At 51.1% G+C, this 18,411-nt stretch overlaps 1 protein-coding gene across 1 annotated transcript in view; it reads left to right on the top strand.

Moving 5' to 3' along the window:
- The window catches only part of UNC13A (unc-13 homolog A), a 50,790-nt gene extending 44,256 nt beyond the window's left edge, over positions 1–6,534 (top strand). Inside the window, exons 42-45 of the mRNA XM_087816179.1 lie at positions 949–1,005; positions 3,674–3,766; positions 4,478–4,637; positions 6,234–6,534. Coding sequence (XP_087672305.1) covers positions 949–1,005; positions 3,674–3,766; positions 4,478–4,637; positions 6,234–6,534 — 611 coding nt within the window. The remainder of the gene's footprint in view (positions 1–948; positions 1,006–3,673; positions 3,767–4,477; positions 4,638–6,233) is intronic.
- The last annotated feature ends 11,877 nt before the right edge of the window (positions 6,535–18,411 follow it).

Here is an 18,411-nt window from a genome sequence, read left to right as displayed (position 1 = left end):
TGTGACATTTCAGGCGAATTAACAGATCCTTGGCGCTTGTGAACTGCTTGATGTCACGGGCCAATGAGTAATTCGCAACTTGTGGGATAATCGATGACGTCATTGGGCCAGGAGGTGATTGAAAGCTCTGGGAAGGGGCCTCTTTGACGTCAGGGACCAAAGCGATTGACAGATTCTAGGGGCACAACCTGAGGCACGATCGACAGCTTTGGTGACGGGACGTATGTGACGGTGGGGGGGGGGGGACTAAGGAGTGATTGACAGCTCTGGCATGGGTGGGACTTATGACGTCATGTGGCCAATGAGTGATTGGCAGCTCCAGAGGCGTGACCTCTGGAGGAAGGGTTGAAGGCCCCTGGGGAGGGGTTTCTGTTAGGTCTGGGGCTAAGGAATGATTGATAGCCCAGGGCTGGGCGGGACCCCAACCTGGAGAGGGTGTGGGGAGAGGAAGTTCTCTTTTCTCAAATTCTTTCTAATCTTGCCTCTGTCTCCTGTCCCTCTCTGAAATCACACGCCACAGCTGGGATTTGGGGACAGGACTCCAGTTCCCCTCCCCGGGTACTCTCTGCTTTTCAAAATTGGCTCTAAGAGTACAAACAAGGGAGAAAAGTTTGGCCGCTGACCCAGGCTGAATTCCAGCAGTGGAGGGGGGAGCGGGGTGGGGCCCCTTTCCTCAGCCCAGGGCCCTCCCTGGGGTTCAGGCCTCTACACTCAGCTTCCTGCCCAGCCCACGCTGCTGCTTTTAGTGTCCCTGGTGTCCCCCGGAGTGGGAGGCTGTCTGTCTGTCCATCTACAGCTGACGTTTCTCTCTCTCTTGTCTCTCCTCCCTCTCACTCGCCGCCCCCTCCGCGCCTCCCCTCCCCCCACGCACACTCGCCCTCCATCCTCGCCCCGGATTGCTCGTCTCTGCCCCCCTTCCCTTTTTCCTCCCCCCTGCCCCGCGATTAGTCCATGGTGGAAAAGGGACTAGGTTTACCCTTAGTGAAGACATTTATCCTGAGAAGGGTACGTGCCCCCGCCGCCGCGCCCTCCCCACCCCGCGCCCGGTGCCCGGTGCCTGGTGCCTGCGCCCTCCCGCCGCGGCTAGTAAAAGGCCCGTCCTTCCGCCTCTAAGCCCCGGGCTGGGCTGCTGCGGGGCCAAGGTGGACAGGGGAAGGACGGCTTGCTGGTTCCACGTGGGGAAGGAGAGGCGATCTGAGTCGGCACCCTTTTCTCCTTAAACGCATCTCTTAAGCCAGACCCCAGCTCTGCCACTCCGTGGCTGGGCACCTAGGGCAAAGGTCGGCCACCCTGAGCCTCAGTTTTCTCATTTCTAAACTGGAGACAATCAAGGACCTTAATTTTAGAGCAGCTTCTGACATTTAATAGCTCGTAGCAATTTTTAGTTGTTATTATTGCTATTATGATGATTATACTTGATATCACTTTTCCGAGCATAGAAAACTAACTTTTTTTCAGGCTCGATGAGCCTTTGTGCCAAGCGCTTCTCAAGGATTCTTACAAAGATTCCTTCCAATCGCCACACAAGAGGGTTCATCATTCCATAAATGTGGATACTGAGTCTCAAAGGAGAAGCCACATGCCCAAGGAACCTTACCCTGCAGGGGAGCCTGGGACTTGAGGGTGGGGAGGTGTTGGGAGAGTCACAGACAGGCCTACCAAAGACCCTTCCTCTTGGAGCCAGCAAACCACGGGATGGGGGCGCCCAGCACTGCCCCCCTCCCCCTTCTTACTAGCTTTGGCCTTGGTCTGACCCCTCACCCCTCCCAACCACTGTCCGACTCCCCCTGGCACCCTCAGTCTGGCCGGGATTGAGCTTGCAATGAAGCATCAGCCTTGGGTGGGGGTGGGGGAGGTGAGGCTGAGCATGTGACTGATGGGGGGGAGGGGGGAGAGCCTGAGATGATAAGGAAAGTGGCCTGGGGTAGCAGCGAAGATGGGGGGTGCACGCCCCAATACTGGGGTGCTGGGGGTCGGCAGGCTTCTACGACCCTGAGCCTCAGTAACTTCCCACCCCTCCCAAGTGACCTGGATCAACCTTGGACTGACCCATTCTCCTTCCCCACCCCCACTACCAACTTTGCTCCTGTTCCTCCCCCATGCATGGGGTGCACCAGGTGTGGAGAGCTTCCTAGGGGGCTGGGAAGGGGCCTGGTCGGTGTGCTGGCAGTCACAGGTCCCCAGGTCCCACAGGATGCCCTTCCCAAAGTCACAGAGGGAGGGACGGGGATAGAAGTTTTTAAGCTGCCCTTCAACGATCCTCATCGAAACCAATCAGGATGAAAAATAATAATAATAATAATAATAATAATAACCCAATCAGGATGCTTGAGCTGGCGAGAAACAGAAGTGCACTTCACCCTGGCTCAAGCAGACAAAGGAATTTGTTGGCTCTGGAACTAAAAGATTAGGGGTTGGGTTAGCATCAGGAATAGCTGGATCTAGAGTCTTCAACAATGCTACTGGTCACTGGTCTCTGCTGAGACCTCTGTGGGGCGGCCTCTGCCCTCACTTGGCAGAGACAGCCTTGCCAGTTTAGCACCAGAGGGACAGAGAGACTCTTCCTAATAGTTACAGCCAAAGCCCCAGGGCCAACTCCTACTGGTCCAGCTTGAGTCATATGACCATCCCTCAGCCAATTACTGCAGCCATGGGCAGGGAATGCTCTAACTGGGCAGCCCTGGTTCATTTAGACATACCTGAAGTGTGGGATGGATGGTGAGGGCATTTCTAAATGGAAACTTGGGATTGTCTATTAGAAGAGGAATGGTATGGAGGCAGGGAAAATAAAAGAGGAAGTCTGGCTGGAGCAGAATTAGCAAGGGTGAGAGTGGAGGGTGGTGAGGCAGGAGAAGTAACAGTGAGACATATCGAGAGGGACATTGCAGGTCACAAAAAGGACTTGATTACTTCAGAGTGAGATAGGAGGGTTTTGAGCGAAGGAGGAATGTGATCTGACTTAAAAGGTTTTCTCTGGCTGGTGTACTGAGAGAAGCTCAGAGGAGGATTCAAGGAGACAGGGAGGAGTCTACTGTAATATCCCAGGAGTGTGATGATGGGGACTGGGTCAGGATGGAGGTCAGGGAGGTGGGTGAAATTCTGGATGCATTTTGAAGGTAGAGCTGGTGGGCTCTTCTAATGTACCAGTACTTAGAGAGGAAGTGAAGACAAAGAAGGGGGTCAAGGACTGAGGTGTAGGGTGTCCCAACAGTTTGAGGATTGACAGAAAAGGAGGAAATGATAAAAGAGGGTGAGGAGTGACTAGTGTGTAGGGTGAGAACTTGGAGAGTGTGGCATTGTTGCAGCCAAGAGGAGAAAATGAGGCACAGGAAGCCAGAGTGTCAGATGCTGCCAAGATCACGATGTGTAAGATGAAGGCTTAGTTTTGACCTTATGGTGGTCAGTCAAAAGAGAAAACTGGGGGATAGACACATTAGGCTCAGAGAAGTTAAGAGATCTACCTAAGATCACAGAACAAGGCAATAAAAAGCCAGAGCCTTGGATTCTTGGCTTCACCAAGAGTATCTACCACCCAGCCAACCCTCAGTGCCTCCTTGTCAGGGCTGTTGACCTGGTGCTGCCAGCATGTCGTAGGCGGGAAACAGTCCAGGTCCCTTCTGGTGGGTGGGAAAGAATGGAGCTGACACCAAGCATTCTCCCCTGACCCACCCAGGCTCCAGTGTGGAAGACCCTGTGGGTGAAGTCTCCGTCCACGTTGAGCTCTTCACTCATCCAGGAACCGGTGAACACAAGGTCACAGTGAAAGGTGAACAGCCTGAGGTGGGAAGGGGAGTGCCCCAGCCAGGATGTACTAGGTTCTAAAACAGAAACCAATCTCTTGACTTAAGCAGCAAAAACTTTGTCATTAAGAAGAAAAAAGTTTTCATAAAACTGAAAATTCCAGAAGTATACCACCTCCTGGCTGAATGCAGGGGTGCAAACAGTGTTAGCAGGACTCAGTTACACTTTCTCCATCTCCCAGCTCTTCTATCCTTTTGTTAGCTTTTATTTTGTTAATTAGAATACAGATCTGTTTTAGCCAAGGCCTAGAATAACAATGGCCTAAACAAGATAGAATATATTTTTCTCTGAGTTGACTCCAAGGACAGTCAGCTCAGTGCTGACTCTGAGGCATCACAGTGTTGGGGATCCAGGCCCCTGCCATCTTTTGTTGCACTTTCATCTCTAACATGTTTTCCTTCTCTATAGGGTCCCAAAGAACTCAGACCCCACCAGTATCTCAGTCTTCAGCTAGAGAGGAAAGAGAAGTTTAGGTCATTTTCCCTTGTAAGCCACAACCAGAAAGTTGTACACACCACTTCCTCTCACATCTCATTGGCCAGAATTTAGTCACATGGCTACACTTTGCTACAAAAGCATGCTGGGAAATGTAGTCTTTCAGTCAGGCTTTGAAAACCACAGCCCCATGCAGTACTGAGGGAACCTGACCAATCTTCCCCTCCATTTCCTCCAATAGTGGTAGCTGCCAATGACCTCAAGTGGCAGACTTCTGGCATTTTCCGGCCGTTCATTGAAGTCAACATCATTGGGCCCCATCTCAGCGACAAGAAACGCAAGTTTGCGACCAAATCCAAGAACAACAGCTGGGCCCCCAAATACAATGAGAGCTTCCAGTTGTGAGTCTGGGGTGCTCTGGGGAGGGGGCATTTGCTGGGTTAACCTCAGCCCACTAGGCAGGAAGAATGTCTGATGGGCCAATGGTTCCAGGGCGCAGGAATGTGAGGGGTCACGTCCTAGGTGGAGTTGCTGGTTCCAGAAGCACCTTAGTGCAGGACTTACATCAAGGAGGGTACACTGAGATGGAGTTGACCACCTTGGGTGGCAGGCAGGTGTGATATAACATGATGAAGGCTTGTAAAGGGGAGGGAAAGTCTAGGCCATTTCTGGGGCTGGAGACTCTGGTGGTTAAGGAACGTGGGTGATCATGGTAGGGGAGGAGGCGTGGGGGTGGGGACTCATGGAGTCAGCAGTGAGCCTTGTCAGAGCTGTTAAGGCAGGTCATCTGGAGGAGTCTGCTGTGAGGGGACAGGAGTAGACTGTGGCTTGGTCTAGGAAACGGGATTGCATGTCATGTGGGATGGGGGTGGGATCACATCTGGATTAGGGTTTCCTGGTGGGCAGCTGTGAGCTTGGTCAAGACATCAGGTGTCTAGAAGAGACAAACCTGGGGGACATAAATAAATCTGATCAGAGGTACAGAGGGGTTACCTGGGGGTGGGGGTCAAGTCATGTGGGTGGATTTCTGGGTGAGCTGTGAACCTCACTGGGGCAGGGTAATGTTGGGGGCTATTCTTGAGGGACAGAAGTGCAGAGGGCATCAGCGCTGGGGAGAGTTGGGGCCCCCAAGGGACAACAGTCAGTCCAGTTGTGTTAGAAGAGGGAGGGGCCAGAGGACTTTGGAGTAGTATGCCATCTGACAGAATGCTTGGGAGCAAGAACAGGACCTAGTGGGGGGCATGTGCCTCCTGAGGTGGGCTGGAGTACTTGAGGGGTAGGAGTGCTATCTAAGAGGGCAACATGCAGGAGTGGTGTGGGCATGGCCAAAGAGAGGGGCTCTCGATCAGCTAGCATTTGGGCAGTCACCTGAGGGGTAGGAGCCCAGCTTCATTAGGGATGTAGCCTGGGGGCAGGGGGAGTCATCTGGACTGGGAGCTGAGACCTAAGGGCAGGGTCAGGTGGGGAGGGCATCTTGGGGATCTAGGGAGCACGGGGGAGGGCCACATCAAGGGGAGACCTTGGGTTCAGGTGGGAGCCTGCATTATCTGGAGCAGCAGGATGGTGAGAGTTGGCAGCTCAGCCGATTAAGGGTGTGGACGCTGGGTATCGGGTATCACAGAGTGGTGGGAACATGGCCTAGCCAGGGGGCTCTGGGGAAAGGGTCACTGGGGTAGGTACATGATTTGGCCAGGCGGATGGGGTGCCGTTGGGTGGGGAGCAAAATGGAGGGAAAAGAGACGTGGCAGGGACATTCCTCGGTGGTGGGGGGAGAGGAGGGGAGTCAGCTGGTGTGGACTTGGCAGGGCGAAGGGCTAGAGAGCCAATCACCTAGGGCAGGGTCTGATGGACCTAAAGAGGGAGGTTATGAAAATGGCGGATTGCGCGTGGGTGTGGCGGGCACGGGGGCGGGACCACAGGGCTGATGGAGTGGGAGGGGTCTGGCGTAGGGCGGGGCCATCGATTAGGGACCTACCCTGACGCCCCACCCTCCGCAGCACGCTGAGCGCGGAAGCGGGCCCCGAGTGCTACGAGCTGCAGGTGTGCGTCAAAGACTACTGCTTTGCGCGTGAGGACCGCACAGTGGGGCTGGCCGTGCTGCAGTTGCGTGAGCTGGTCCAGCGCGGGAGCGCCGCCTGCTGGCTGCCCCTCGGCCGCCGCATCCACATGGACGACACAGGCCTCACGGTGCTGCGCATCCTGTCGCAACGCAGCAACGACGAGGTAGCCAAGGAGTTCGTCAAGCTAAAGTCGGACACGCGCTCCGCCGAGGAGGGCGGTGCCACGCCTGCGCCCTAGGCGGGAAGCACTGACGGGCAGCACTGCGCCTGCGCGGAGAGCGCAGGGCGGAAGGCGCGTGCATGCAGGGACCCTCCTGAGGGCGAGTCTCCGGGTTCTGCGCGGAGGGCGGTCTGCGCCTGCGCTCTTGACTTAGCTTCCCACTCTGGGGAATTGTGAATGGACCGTGCCCCGCCCCTCTGGGAGGCCCAGCTCTAGGGCGCGGGGAAGGAAAAAGCCACATTCCCTCCTTGCGGCCACGCCCGCAGCGCCTACGGGGCCTTTCGAGCTAGGATGGGAGAACCCGCCCCTTATGAGGCCCCTCGGCTCTGGTCCCCTGCCTCCTGTCCCATGGAAAAGCCATAAGAGACCAATTGCCAAGTACGGAACTTTCGGCTCCCTCGAGGGGCGGGCCCAGGGCAAGGGGCAGGGCTTCCCGGAGCGTCCCCTGAAGGGGCCTGGAGGCAGAAGGGACTAGGGCGGTAGCTGGAGGGCCCGGGTGGACCGGAGTCCCTTTTTACGTTTGTGTAAAAAATAAACTGGGAGAGGGAGGAGACTGGAATTTCAAAAGCACATGCGCCCTCCGGCGCCCAAACCCTGGGGGCCCAGGGAAGGGCTCTGGGGCACCTGCATTTACCCCCCACATGCCCAGTCCTCATCGAGTTCAACTCACTCATTTGACAGATGGCAAAACTGAGCCGCAGAGAGTTGCTGAGGCCCAGCGCTGGCCTGCCCCACTCCCTTGGGCATGTGTGCCCCATCCAAGGGTGGGCTGGGATGACCCGACTGAGCTCCCCGTTGCTGCTAACCCCCCTCAGGGGACCTCCCCCAACCCTTGTAAGGAATGGGGGTCTGGGCCAAGGCTACCACTGCCCCCTCCCACCTCTGGCTGCCAAAAAAAAGAGAAACCCCTGCCCTCAGCCGTTTCTGTTAGGACCCCATGGGAGATACCCTGAGAACTCTTGACCTCCTGCCAACAAAAAGAGAATTTGGGATTCCCTGGACCCAAATTTCTCTCCCAGAATTCTCTAGACAGAAAAGAACAGAAAGAGACCAGAAACTCGGGGGAGGGGGGGATCGGTTGAGGTGTGTGTCTGCGTGTGTAGGGTTCTCCAGCACCAGTCCGGGCATGTGATTTGGAAATTTGCTCCCTCTTTTCCTAGATAACTCTTACTCATCCCTCAAAACTCATCACAAATATCTCCTCCTGTAGAAAATCGTCACTGTTCCCCCGCAGGACTTCCCCACCTTCTTTCCTAGAAGCTGTGGGACTGGGGTGTCTGTTACAGGCTCTGTTTTCTCCAGACTGGGGTCTGAGGCTCCAAGGCCCACACAGGCTGGGCACAGAGATGACAAAGAAAGTATGCCTAGTTGAATTATGTCTTGGGGGGCATCTGTGTGTGCCTGCGCATCCATATGTGTGACTGTCCAGACAACCCCTATCAACCTTCCCCTCCCACACAGATCTGGACACACAGGAGGTGTTCAAGCCAGACTGTGGTTGGGTCACAAGACACAGAGTGAAGAGAAGATGAGGGGATGTGGAAGAGACAGGAGAGGAATCCAGGGAGCTGGAAGGGTTTGAACTCAGGAAGTTTCTGTATTGGAACAACAAGGCTCAGAGAGGAGCAGGGCTTTCCCCAAGGCCACCCAGCAAGTATATGCAGTGTCCAACCTTGGATGGCACTTCTAGGCTTTTGCCACCTCACCTGGGGTGGCCAGGGTTCTTAACCCTGATGGGGTCTCAGGGTTGCATTACATCTTGCTTCATGCCAAGAGCTGGCCCAAGTTTTTCCATGGATCAGGAAAAAGATGAAGTAGAGCGAGCCCCTAATGAGGTAGAGGGCAGACAATGAGGGACATCTTGGACAGAACCAATCCCCTCCCAAGAGGGACAGAGACATAGAGTAAGGACAGAGAAGGAGGGAGAGCTTGAGATGGAGGCTCAGAGATGGGGAGCTACAGACAGGGGAGAAAAGGCAAAATAGGTGACCTAGATGGAAAAGGGACTGGCTTTTCTGGCTCTCACCGGTCTCACCTAGAAGGATTTACCTAAAATGAGGAGGTACCTGGCCATGCCCTCCAATCTCTGACTCAGGCACCAGAGCCTGAAACCTCACCATGCCCTCATCAGAGATGCAAAAAAATACTTAACACCCAACTAGAAATCCTTGGGACCTCAGAGACCTTTTTGTCCCCAATGCCCAACTCCTGCGCTGTCCATCTTGCAGATGGGGACACTGAGGGGCAGGACAGAGCAGGAACATCTGGAGTCACCCCAAACTCTGCTGTCTGGGTGCAGAGGAAGGGGAGCTCACTGGGGACTTGGTTTGTATCACGACCCTGTCTGCCGCCCAAACATCCTTTCCTAAGAATTGTCCAGGACCAAAGTTGTCTTCGCTGACACATGTTGCTTTTCTCTTTGCCTTTTATTTTTTTTTAAAGAGAGAAATCCAGTTGACGGTGTTGAGTAAGACTTCCCCCCATCCCCTGTCCGTCCCCCCCCCCCCCCCGCCATAGTGACTCTTTCCAGGCTCAGTCACAGGCATAGGATTCCCCATGCATCCCTGGCCACACAGCGAGGGGGGGCTCAGACCCCACCTCTGGCCCCTCCCCTCAGACCCTGAAACCTGCCAGGGAGGTTCTTCCTCTACACACCTTCTCTTAGCATGTGGTTGCAAATGTGAAATCAAAACACTGTTTTAATTCCATCCCGTTGGTCTAGCATCTCCACAGATGCCCCCATTTCTCTGTAAATATGTGACTTGGAACAAATGTTTAAAACCAACAAAAAGTGGTCATGAATGCATGGTGTTGAGATGTTTTGCACTATTCTGATTTTTTGGTCTCTGTAAAAATATTTTATTAACAAGAGACATTAAAAAAAGAAAAAGCACCCAGCCTCAGACACATGGTGGTGGCTTTGCATTCCCAGACACGCAAAAATAGTCACATAGCACCTCTCTGTGCAGATGCTGTCGAACATACTTCCTGCCCAGGAACCAACTCCCACAACTAGCATTGCCTCGTTTCACAGCAGGGGTTACCCAGAACTCAGCAATTCCACCCTTTGCCCACAAGACTTGCATGTGGGCAAGAAGACTGAAAGCAGCCTCAATTTCATGGTATTTTCACACAGGAATATTATACAGCTATAAAAGTAGGTGAACCACAGTTGTCTGCATGATGTCAGAGGGGCAGCCTCCCAGGAGCCCTGAGTGTCCCCGAACATTCTTGGTGACTGTGCCAGACTGCAGACCTTATCTTTTCCCCAAGACCCAGCAGTTTGTGTAGCAAGACAGGAGGGCCAGGCAATGTGACTTCTGTGTAACTGCTCACTCCTTGACAGGGAAGCTGGCTTGTTTGCTGCTTGCTACAAAATATGCTCAGCCCTTGGCCCCATGTCCCTCAGTAGGTGGGGTCCATCGTGCCACCCAGGGGCATGAAGACCGAGGTACATGCTGTTTGCTGTGCTGTGAAAAGTAAACCATGTTGCTCTGATCCTGAGTCTCAGAGTTGCACCTATGGACCAGGAACAGGTGTCCTGCCATTTTCTGTGAAGGAGGTTCTTCTCTGACAAATGACACAAATGAATCTTAGAAATGTGATGTTGAGTGAGAAAAGTAAGTCCCAGAAGGCATCCGAGAACATGACACCACACTTACAAGGCTCCAAAACTAGCTATACATATTTACACCCACGGAGATTTAATGATACATAGTGTGATTAATAAATAATAAACACGAAACTAAGGATTAAAAATTTGAGGATTCCACCTCACACCCATCAGGATAGCTACTATTTTTAAAAAAGTGTTAGCAAGGACGTGGAAAAATTGGGACCTTTGTGCACTGCTAATGGGAATGTGAAATGGTGCAGCTGCTGTGGAAAACAGTATGGAGGTTCCTGAAAAAATTAAAAATAGAATTACCATGTGACCCAGCAACCCAGCAATTCCACTTCTGGGTGTATGTACCTGAAAAAATTGAAAGCAGAGTCTCAAAGAGATACCTGCAAACCCATGTTCATAGCAACATTAGTCACAGTAGCCAAAAGGTGGAAGCGACCCGAGTGTGCACTGAAGGATGAAGGAATAAATGACATGGGGTCCATCCATACCATGAAATCAGCCTTAAAAAGGAAGGACATTCGGACATGTGCTACAGCATGATGAACACTGAGGACAGTATGCTGAGTGAAACACCAGACACAAAGGGACAAATACTGTGGGATTCCAGTTATATAAGGTCCCAGAGAAGTCAGATTCATAGAGACAGAAAGTGGAATGGGTGGGTGCCAGGGGTGTGGGGAGTGAGTGTTTAATGGGCACAGTTTCAGTTTGGGAAGATGAGAAAGTTCTGAAGATGGATGGTGCTAATGGTGGAACAACAACGTAAATGTACTAAATGCCATGAGATCGTACATTTGAATATGGCTAGTTTTATTTTATTTATTTATATATTTTTTTCCCTTTTAAATTTATCTTTATTGTTGAGAGTATTACAGGTATACCATTTTCCCCCACAATTGACCCCCTCCACTTCGCTCCCACCCCCTCCCCAGGCCTTCACCCTGTTATTGACTGTGTCCATGGGTTATGCATATATGCATATAACTTCTTTGGTTAATCTCTTCCCACCCTCCACCCCCCCTTCCCTCTTTCCTCTGAAATATGATCATCTGTTGCATGTGTCAATGTCTGTGGATCTATTTAGTTCATCAGATTCTTTTGTTCATTAGCTTCTTCTTAAAGAAGACCCTTCAACATTTCCTGTAGTGCTGGTCTGGTGGTGATGAACTCCTTTAGCTTTTCTTATCTGTGAAGCTCTTTATCTGACCTTCAATTCTAAATGATAGCTTTGCTGGGTAGAGCAATCCTGGTTGTAGTTCCATGTTTTTCATCACTTTGAATATTTCTTGCCTCTCCCTTCTGGCCTGCAAAGTTTCTGTTGAGAAATCAGCTGACAGTCGTATGGGCGCTCCCTTGTGGGTAACTAACTGCTTTTCTCTTGCTGCTTTTAAGATTCTCTCTTTGTCTTTAACCTTTGGCATTTTAATGATGATGTGTCTTGCTGTGGGCCTCTTTGGGTTCCTCTTCTTTGGGACCCTCTGTGCTTCCTGGACTTGAAAGTCTATTTCTTTCCCCAGGTAGGGGAAGTTTTCTGTAATTATTTTTTTCAAATAGGTTTTCAATTCCTTGGTCTCTTTCTGCCTCCTCTGACACCCCAATAATATGAATGTTGGGCCTCTTGAAGTTGTCCCAGAGGCTCCTTATACTATTTTCATATTTCTGGATTCTTTTTTCTTTTTGCTCTTCTGGTTGGGTGTTTTTTGTTTCCTCATGTTCCAAATTGCTGATTTGATTCTCAGCATCCTCTGCTCTACTGTTGATTCCATGTAAATTATTCTTCATTTCAGTTCGTGTAGCCTTCATTTCAAATTGGTACTTTATTATGTTATTGATTTTCTCAGTTATTTCCCTAACCATCTGCTTAAACATCCTTATAACCAAAATTCTGAACTCTCTATCTGTTAGCTTGCTTGGATCTATTTCATTTAGTTCCTCTTCTACAGATTTCTTCTGTTCTTTCCTTTGTTACATGTTTCTTTGCCTCCACATTTTGGCTGCTTCCAGTTGTTTGTTTCTATGTATTAGATAGAGCTGCTATGTCTCCTGGAATTTGTAGGGTGGCTTTGTGTAGTAGGTGTCCTGTAGGGCCCAGGGGCTCAGCCTCCCCAGTCATCTGAGTTGGGCCTTCTAGGTGCTCCCCTGTGTGTACTGTGTGCACTGTCCTGTTGTAGTTGAGCCTTGGTTGCTGTTGGCATCACTGGGAGGAACTGACCCCCAGACCAATCAGCTGTGAGGACCAGCAGCAACTACAGCCAGAGAGCTGCTGTGCTGGAGACACCCCTGTGGAGCAGGATTTACTTCAGTGGAGCTTTGGTTCACCAAGTGCGCCCCTTGAGTGTCACTCGTGGCTGTGGTAGGGTTGTAATCCAGCATGGTCGAGCCTGACCACCAGGTGCACTGTCTCTGGGGCCTCCCTGGAGGTGCAAAGTCAGCCTCTGTGGGTGCCTTGCCCAGGGCCTCCCAGCATGAGCTACACAGCAAACCGTAGTTGGCTGCTACTTGTGCTGGGCTTGGAGGTGTCCAGGAGAGGCCAAGCTGTGAGCCAGTGCAGCTGCCGCTAGTGCCAGGCCTGGGGCCACTTATCAAGCCTTATGGGGCCCGCTGCTGCTTGTTTGAGAGATTTGAGGAAAGTCCTAAGCATGAGGCTCCAGAGGCCACTTGCACAGAAAAGCCCCTGGAAATGGCCTGGATGAGCTGCAGGTGGGGAGGGGCGGGGCCTCCGGGAATCACGGGGCGGGGCCAAGGGCGTGAGTCAGGTGCTGGCGATTCAAACATGGCGCCTGCCTGCCGGCTGTGTGCGGGGAGGACTCCCCACAGGAGCCATGGCCTCCGCCAGCCCTTCTGCCTGGGAGGAAGCCGCCCTCCGCCTCTCGCCCGGATCTCAGGCAGGTTAGTTCCTCCCCGAGTGTCCCAGGTCCTTTCAGGCTGCTGCCCGGCGCTGGGCTCACGGGAGCGTCCGAGTGAGTCCGTGCCGGGCCCTTTAGAGGAGCTGCTGGGGCTCCCGCAGCCTCCGCGACCCTCAGCCACAGTCCCCGCTGGGTTCACGGCCCGGAGTGTGGGAACATCTCTTCCCGGCCTGGAGCCCTGGGCTGGGGGCCTGCAGTGGGGCTGGGACCCCTCCCTCCTCCGGGAAAACTCCGCCGCCGAGATTCCCTTCCGGGTTTCAACCGTGGCACCAGGTGTGGGCCCGCGGCTGCGTCTCTGCGATTCAGCCCCGATCCGCCCGCCTCTGCGCCCCTCCTCGCGGTCTCGGTGCTGCTTCAGCTCCCTGGTTGTGGGGCTTCTGTTCAGCCAGGTTTCAGGAGGCTCAGAGTGATGGTGGTTCTGTATTTTAGTTGTAATTTTGATGTGGTTGCGGGAGGCGGCTGGTGCAGCTGTTACCTACGCCGCCATCTTGTTTCTCCTAGTTTTATTTTATCTGAATTTCACCTCAATTTAAAAAACCGAAACAGTCTGCCTGGGCGTGGCTCAGCAGCTGAGCATTGACCCAGGATCCAGGAGATGGCAGTTCGCTTCCTGATCCAGGCACATGCCCGGGTTGCGGGCTCCATCCCCAGAAGGGGGTGTACAGGGGGGAGCCAATCAATGATTCTCATCATTGATGTTTCTATCTCTCTCCCTCTCCCTTTCTCTCTCTGAAATCAATACAGATGTATTTTTAAAAACAAACAAACAACAAAAACAGGTGGCTGGCCAGATTTGGCCCATGGACCATAATTTGCCAACTCCTTGACCTAATCAGTTCTTCAACTGTCCCTCCTCACTTTTCCCAACCTTAGGCTAACTCTCCACCATCCTCATGCTCACCCACCCTCCACTCTCACCTGAACCCTCAGCCCCAGCCTCGCCCCAGCCTCCACTCCCAATTGCACCCCCTTAATCTACTCTAATCCCACCCCCACTTATTCATGCCTTTTCACCACGTCACCTGCACACATGGCAGGATCACCCAGGCAATGTCAACAAGACACACACTCAGTTTCCTGGAGGGTGTAACACAATTATGTGATTCATGATCTCTGTAAAATTACATTTCATTACATAATTTATTACATTGCATACTAATTACCCTGCTCCTAATCCTGCAGTTACATATAATAGTTTCTATGATTATGCATCCTACAATTACACAGTCACTCTTATCATCCCAATACAATACAGAAATAAACAAGAAGGAGGTGGTGGGTAGAAAGCAGCCCTGCCCCACCCAACCCCTTTCCGGGCAGAGGCTGCAAAGCTGCTGCCATGCCCTCAGATTTCCATGTTGCCCGCCATGTGTTTGTGTCCACCAGAGGGAGGCGCCGGTGGGACTTTAAAAAGAAGGAGCTGGTGCTATCTTGTTTTTTCTCCTCTACACTCTGCCAGCAGCCAATGTTGGTGGGCATGAAAAGCAGTTGTGGGTCCTATTCTTGAATCACAGATAATGGGATATGTGCCCGAAGTTGGAGGTTTCAAGGACCCCCTGGCTTCCTGTCTTCCATGATCGTGGGCTCAGTTCCCTGGTGAGCCAGTTTTGCAAAATCATTCCTATAGGACCAGCCGGGGTCCTGCTCCTCTGCACCAGGATTTGGCAAACTATGGCCCCTGAGCTAAATCTGGCCCACTGTTTGTTTTTATAAATGAAGTGGGGGTTTTGATCAAGCCCCTAACCCAGGCATGTGCCCTGACCAGGAGCTGAACCAATTATCTCTCAGTGCAGGGGACCATGCTCAACCAACTGACCCACACCAGCCAGGGCTATAAATGAAGTTTTATTAGCTAACAACCACACTCATTCATTCATTCAACTCAGTCTATGGCTGCTTTCATTATTCAAAGGCAGAGTTTAAAGTCTTTGCAAATTCCCTATATTAACCCCTTTCCTGTTAAAAGACCTCAAGTGGTTTCTCTTCCCCACCATAACTGTGTTATGATATATAATAAATTATGATACATCCATGGAGCCAGATAATTGCAGCTCTGTTGAAGGATGAATGGGGTGGACTGTATAATGCACGCCCCAAGATATCTATGTCCTAATGCTCAGAATCTGTGAATATTACTTTAAGTGGCAAAAGAAACTTTGCGTATGGGATTAAATTAAGGATCTTGAGATAATGGGGCAATTACTCTGGATTATTTGAGTGTAATCAATCACAAGGGTCCTTACAAGAGGAATGAAAGAAGGTCAGGTGAGACAGATGTGATGATGGAACAAAAGGCTGGAATGATGCAGGAAGGGGTCATAAGCCAAGGGACACCAACAGTTTTCAGAAGCTGGAAAAGGCAAGAACACCAATTCTCCGCCTAGATCCTCATGAAGGAACCAGCTCTGCTGACACCTTGACTGTAGCCCAGAGAAAGTGATTTCAGATTTCTGGCCTCCAGAACGACATGAGAATAAATGAGTGTTGTTTTATTTTTATTTTTTAAATCCTCACCTGAGTACATGCTGAGAGAGAGGGAGAGACAGACAGAAACATTGATGTGAGAGAGAAACAGCAATTGACTTCCACATGCTCCCCGACTGGGAATTGAACCCACAACCCAGGTAATCAAACCAGCAACCCTTCGGTGCCCTGGACCACTCTGAACCGAGCCACCTCCAACTGAGCCACCCTGTGTTATTTTAAGTCACTATATTGGTGGAAATTTGTTATTGCAGCCATACCAAGCTAAGACAATGAACCAATGGACCTACTGAAGGTTTTTTCCATGAACATGAATCACTTTTCAATTAAAAATAACATTAAAACACTCTGTATATGAAACATTACAGAGAGAATGATGTGGCTCTCCTGGAGGTTAAGAGAGAAAAAGAAAGATTTGAGTTAGATAATTGGATGGAGGGTGGGGCACTCAAAATGAAATTCAGATTCCCAGACACCACCACCAAGCTTCTAACCCCTTCAACCTGGAGGCAGAGCCTGAGAATCTATTTTAATCAGAGACACTTTGATGCATAAAAACCCACCTCATGCTGCAAAGAAGACCCTTCTAGAGACTCATGCCCCCCAAGAGGCTGAATGGTATTGGGTGCAGAGATTCTCGATCCTGGCTTAGTGGGCTTTGGGGGCCTGATCATTCTTTGTTACAGGGCTGCTCTGTGCCCTGTAAGATTTTTAGCTGCTTCCCTACCTTCTGTCCACTCGATACCAATAGCACCCACCCCAAGTGATGATCACCAGAAATGTCTCCAGACATCGCCCAATGTCCCTGAGGGACCAAATCACTCCCAATTGAGATTCACTGGGTTAAAAAAAGATTTGAAAACATCACGTGTAACTATAACACATGAGATGTGACTCCAGCATCCCATAAGAGTGGACTGGTTGCTAAATTCGGATCATCCACACGATGAGAATGAAGAGTTAGGTAACAAGAAAAGGAACTATAGTGGCTTCTACTGAAATACAAAGTGCATATTTCTATTAACCCAGCAATTCCAGCTGTTATCAATTACCCACTGAAATATAAACTCCAGACTTCTCCCCCGGATTCCTTGGTAATCTGTCAGTGGGAGGTCCTAGTTGCCGGTCCCTCGGCTTTTTCAGCCCCGCAAAGCCCTACTAGTCTCAGTTATGGTGAGTGGGGGGTGGGGTCGGGGTGGAGGTGGGGGTCGGGATCCCCGGTGGGGGTTCCCCAGGTGGTGGCATGTGGGGTTGGGAGAGAGAGCAGTCCGTGTGGGTGGCGAGACCCAGGTTGCACGTGGAGCCGCATCCTGGACACTTCCAGGCAAACTGGCTTCTGGTGACTAGGCTGGGAAAGCTGAGTTCGCCGGGCAGACTCCTCTTTGGTCTTGAAGATGTGGCCCGGGCACTGCCCTCGGTGGGAGTGGAAAGCCCTCTCAAAAAAAAACACAAAAAAACTCCAGCAGCAAAGATGTATCGTATGATACTGTTCACTAAGGGCTGTGATGTTCTCCAACCAAAATGGTCCAAAAAATGGTGGCCCACCCCATCACAGAATAGTCTATGTTACAACCCAAAAAGAACTGGTAGACATCTGTGTAGGTTAGGTAAACAATATGTTGTTAAATTTTGAAAGAAAATTGATTCCCTGTTTATGAAATATAAATGTGTTTCATGGGGGAAAAGAAAGCAGGTTGCAGCAGAGTTTATGTAACATGATCCTCTTTTATATATATATATATATATATGTTTTCATTGATTTCAGAGAGAGGGAGGGAGAGAGAGAAACATCAATGATGAGTCATTGATTGGCCGTCTCCTGCACGCCCCCTACTGGGGACCGAGCCCGAAACCCCGGCATGTGCCCTGACTGGGAATCAAACCATGATCTTCTGGTTCACAGGTCAACGCTCAATCGCTGAGCCACACCAGCCAGGCAACATGATCCTCTTTTTAAAAATGTGTATAGATATGCTCCATAGATAAGGCTAGAAGGCTTTTTTACCAAAATGTTGTGTCTAAGGACGACTTAATTTTGTTTTGTTTAGTTGTATGTCCCAATTTTCCACAAGGATCACACACAATGTGTTATTTTGTAAATGCCTCAGGTATATGTCTATGCTCCCTAAGAGCTTAAGAATCTTGAGAACCCTGAAGTATTTGACACAGAAAATCCAAATCCCTGAGGTGGGACCAGTGAGGTATCTGCTTGAGGCTGTTTCCCTGAGGTCCCCAGGTGTCCAACTGCTTGTTGGTGCCCCCTGCAGAGCTCCTCCTTCCTTGTCCCATGTCCCCACCTCCATCGGGCCTTCCTGTGGTGACCTCTTGCATACCAAATCCTCATCTTAGGGTCTGTTTTCTGGGGGATTCCAAACCATGAAAGTCCCCCTCCACATTGTCACCTGAAACAATCCTGCAGTTGAGCCCACAGGACAGAAAGAGTTTGGCTATTTGTCCCTGGGCTGTTTTGAGGATGTTTTATGGGACAGGCTGGGCCACAGGGCTCTCATTGCCCCCTCACCCACACTCCCTCCTCCCTCAGCCTCTCTCCAGCACCTGGTTCCATCCCACACCTTGGCAGCAACAGGGGTGGGGACTGGGTGTGGTATATTGGCAGTGAGCGGAGCACTGGACCAAGAAGAGAACACAGCCCTGGCCGGGTGACTCAGTTGGAGTGTCATCTCGTACACCAAAAAGGTTGCAGGTTCAATTCCCGGTCAGAGCACATACCTAGGTTGCAGGTTTGATCCCTGATTGGGGTATCTATGGGAGGCAACCCATCAATGTTTCTCTCTCACATCAATGTATTTTTTCTCTCTCTAAACATCAATAAACATATCCTCAGGTGAGGATTTAAAAAAAGAAGAGAACACAGAC

This window comes from Miniopterus natalensis, chromosome 4 (assembly GCF_054644295.1).
Source record: "Miniopterus natalensis isolate mMinNat1 chromosome 4, mMinNat1.hap1, whole genome shotgun sequence".
Lineage (NCBI taxonomy): Eukaryota > Metazoa > Chordata > Mammalia > Chiroptera > Miniopteridae > Miniopterus > Miniopterus natalensis.
This window is presented reverse-complemented; position numbering and strand designations above follow the sequence as displayed.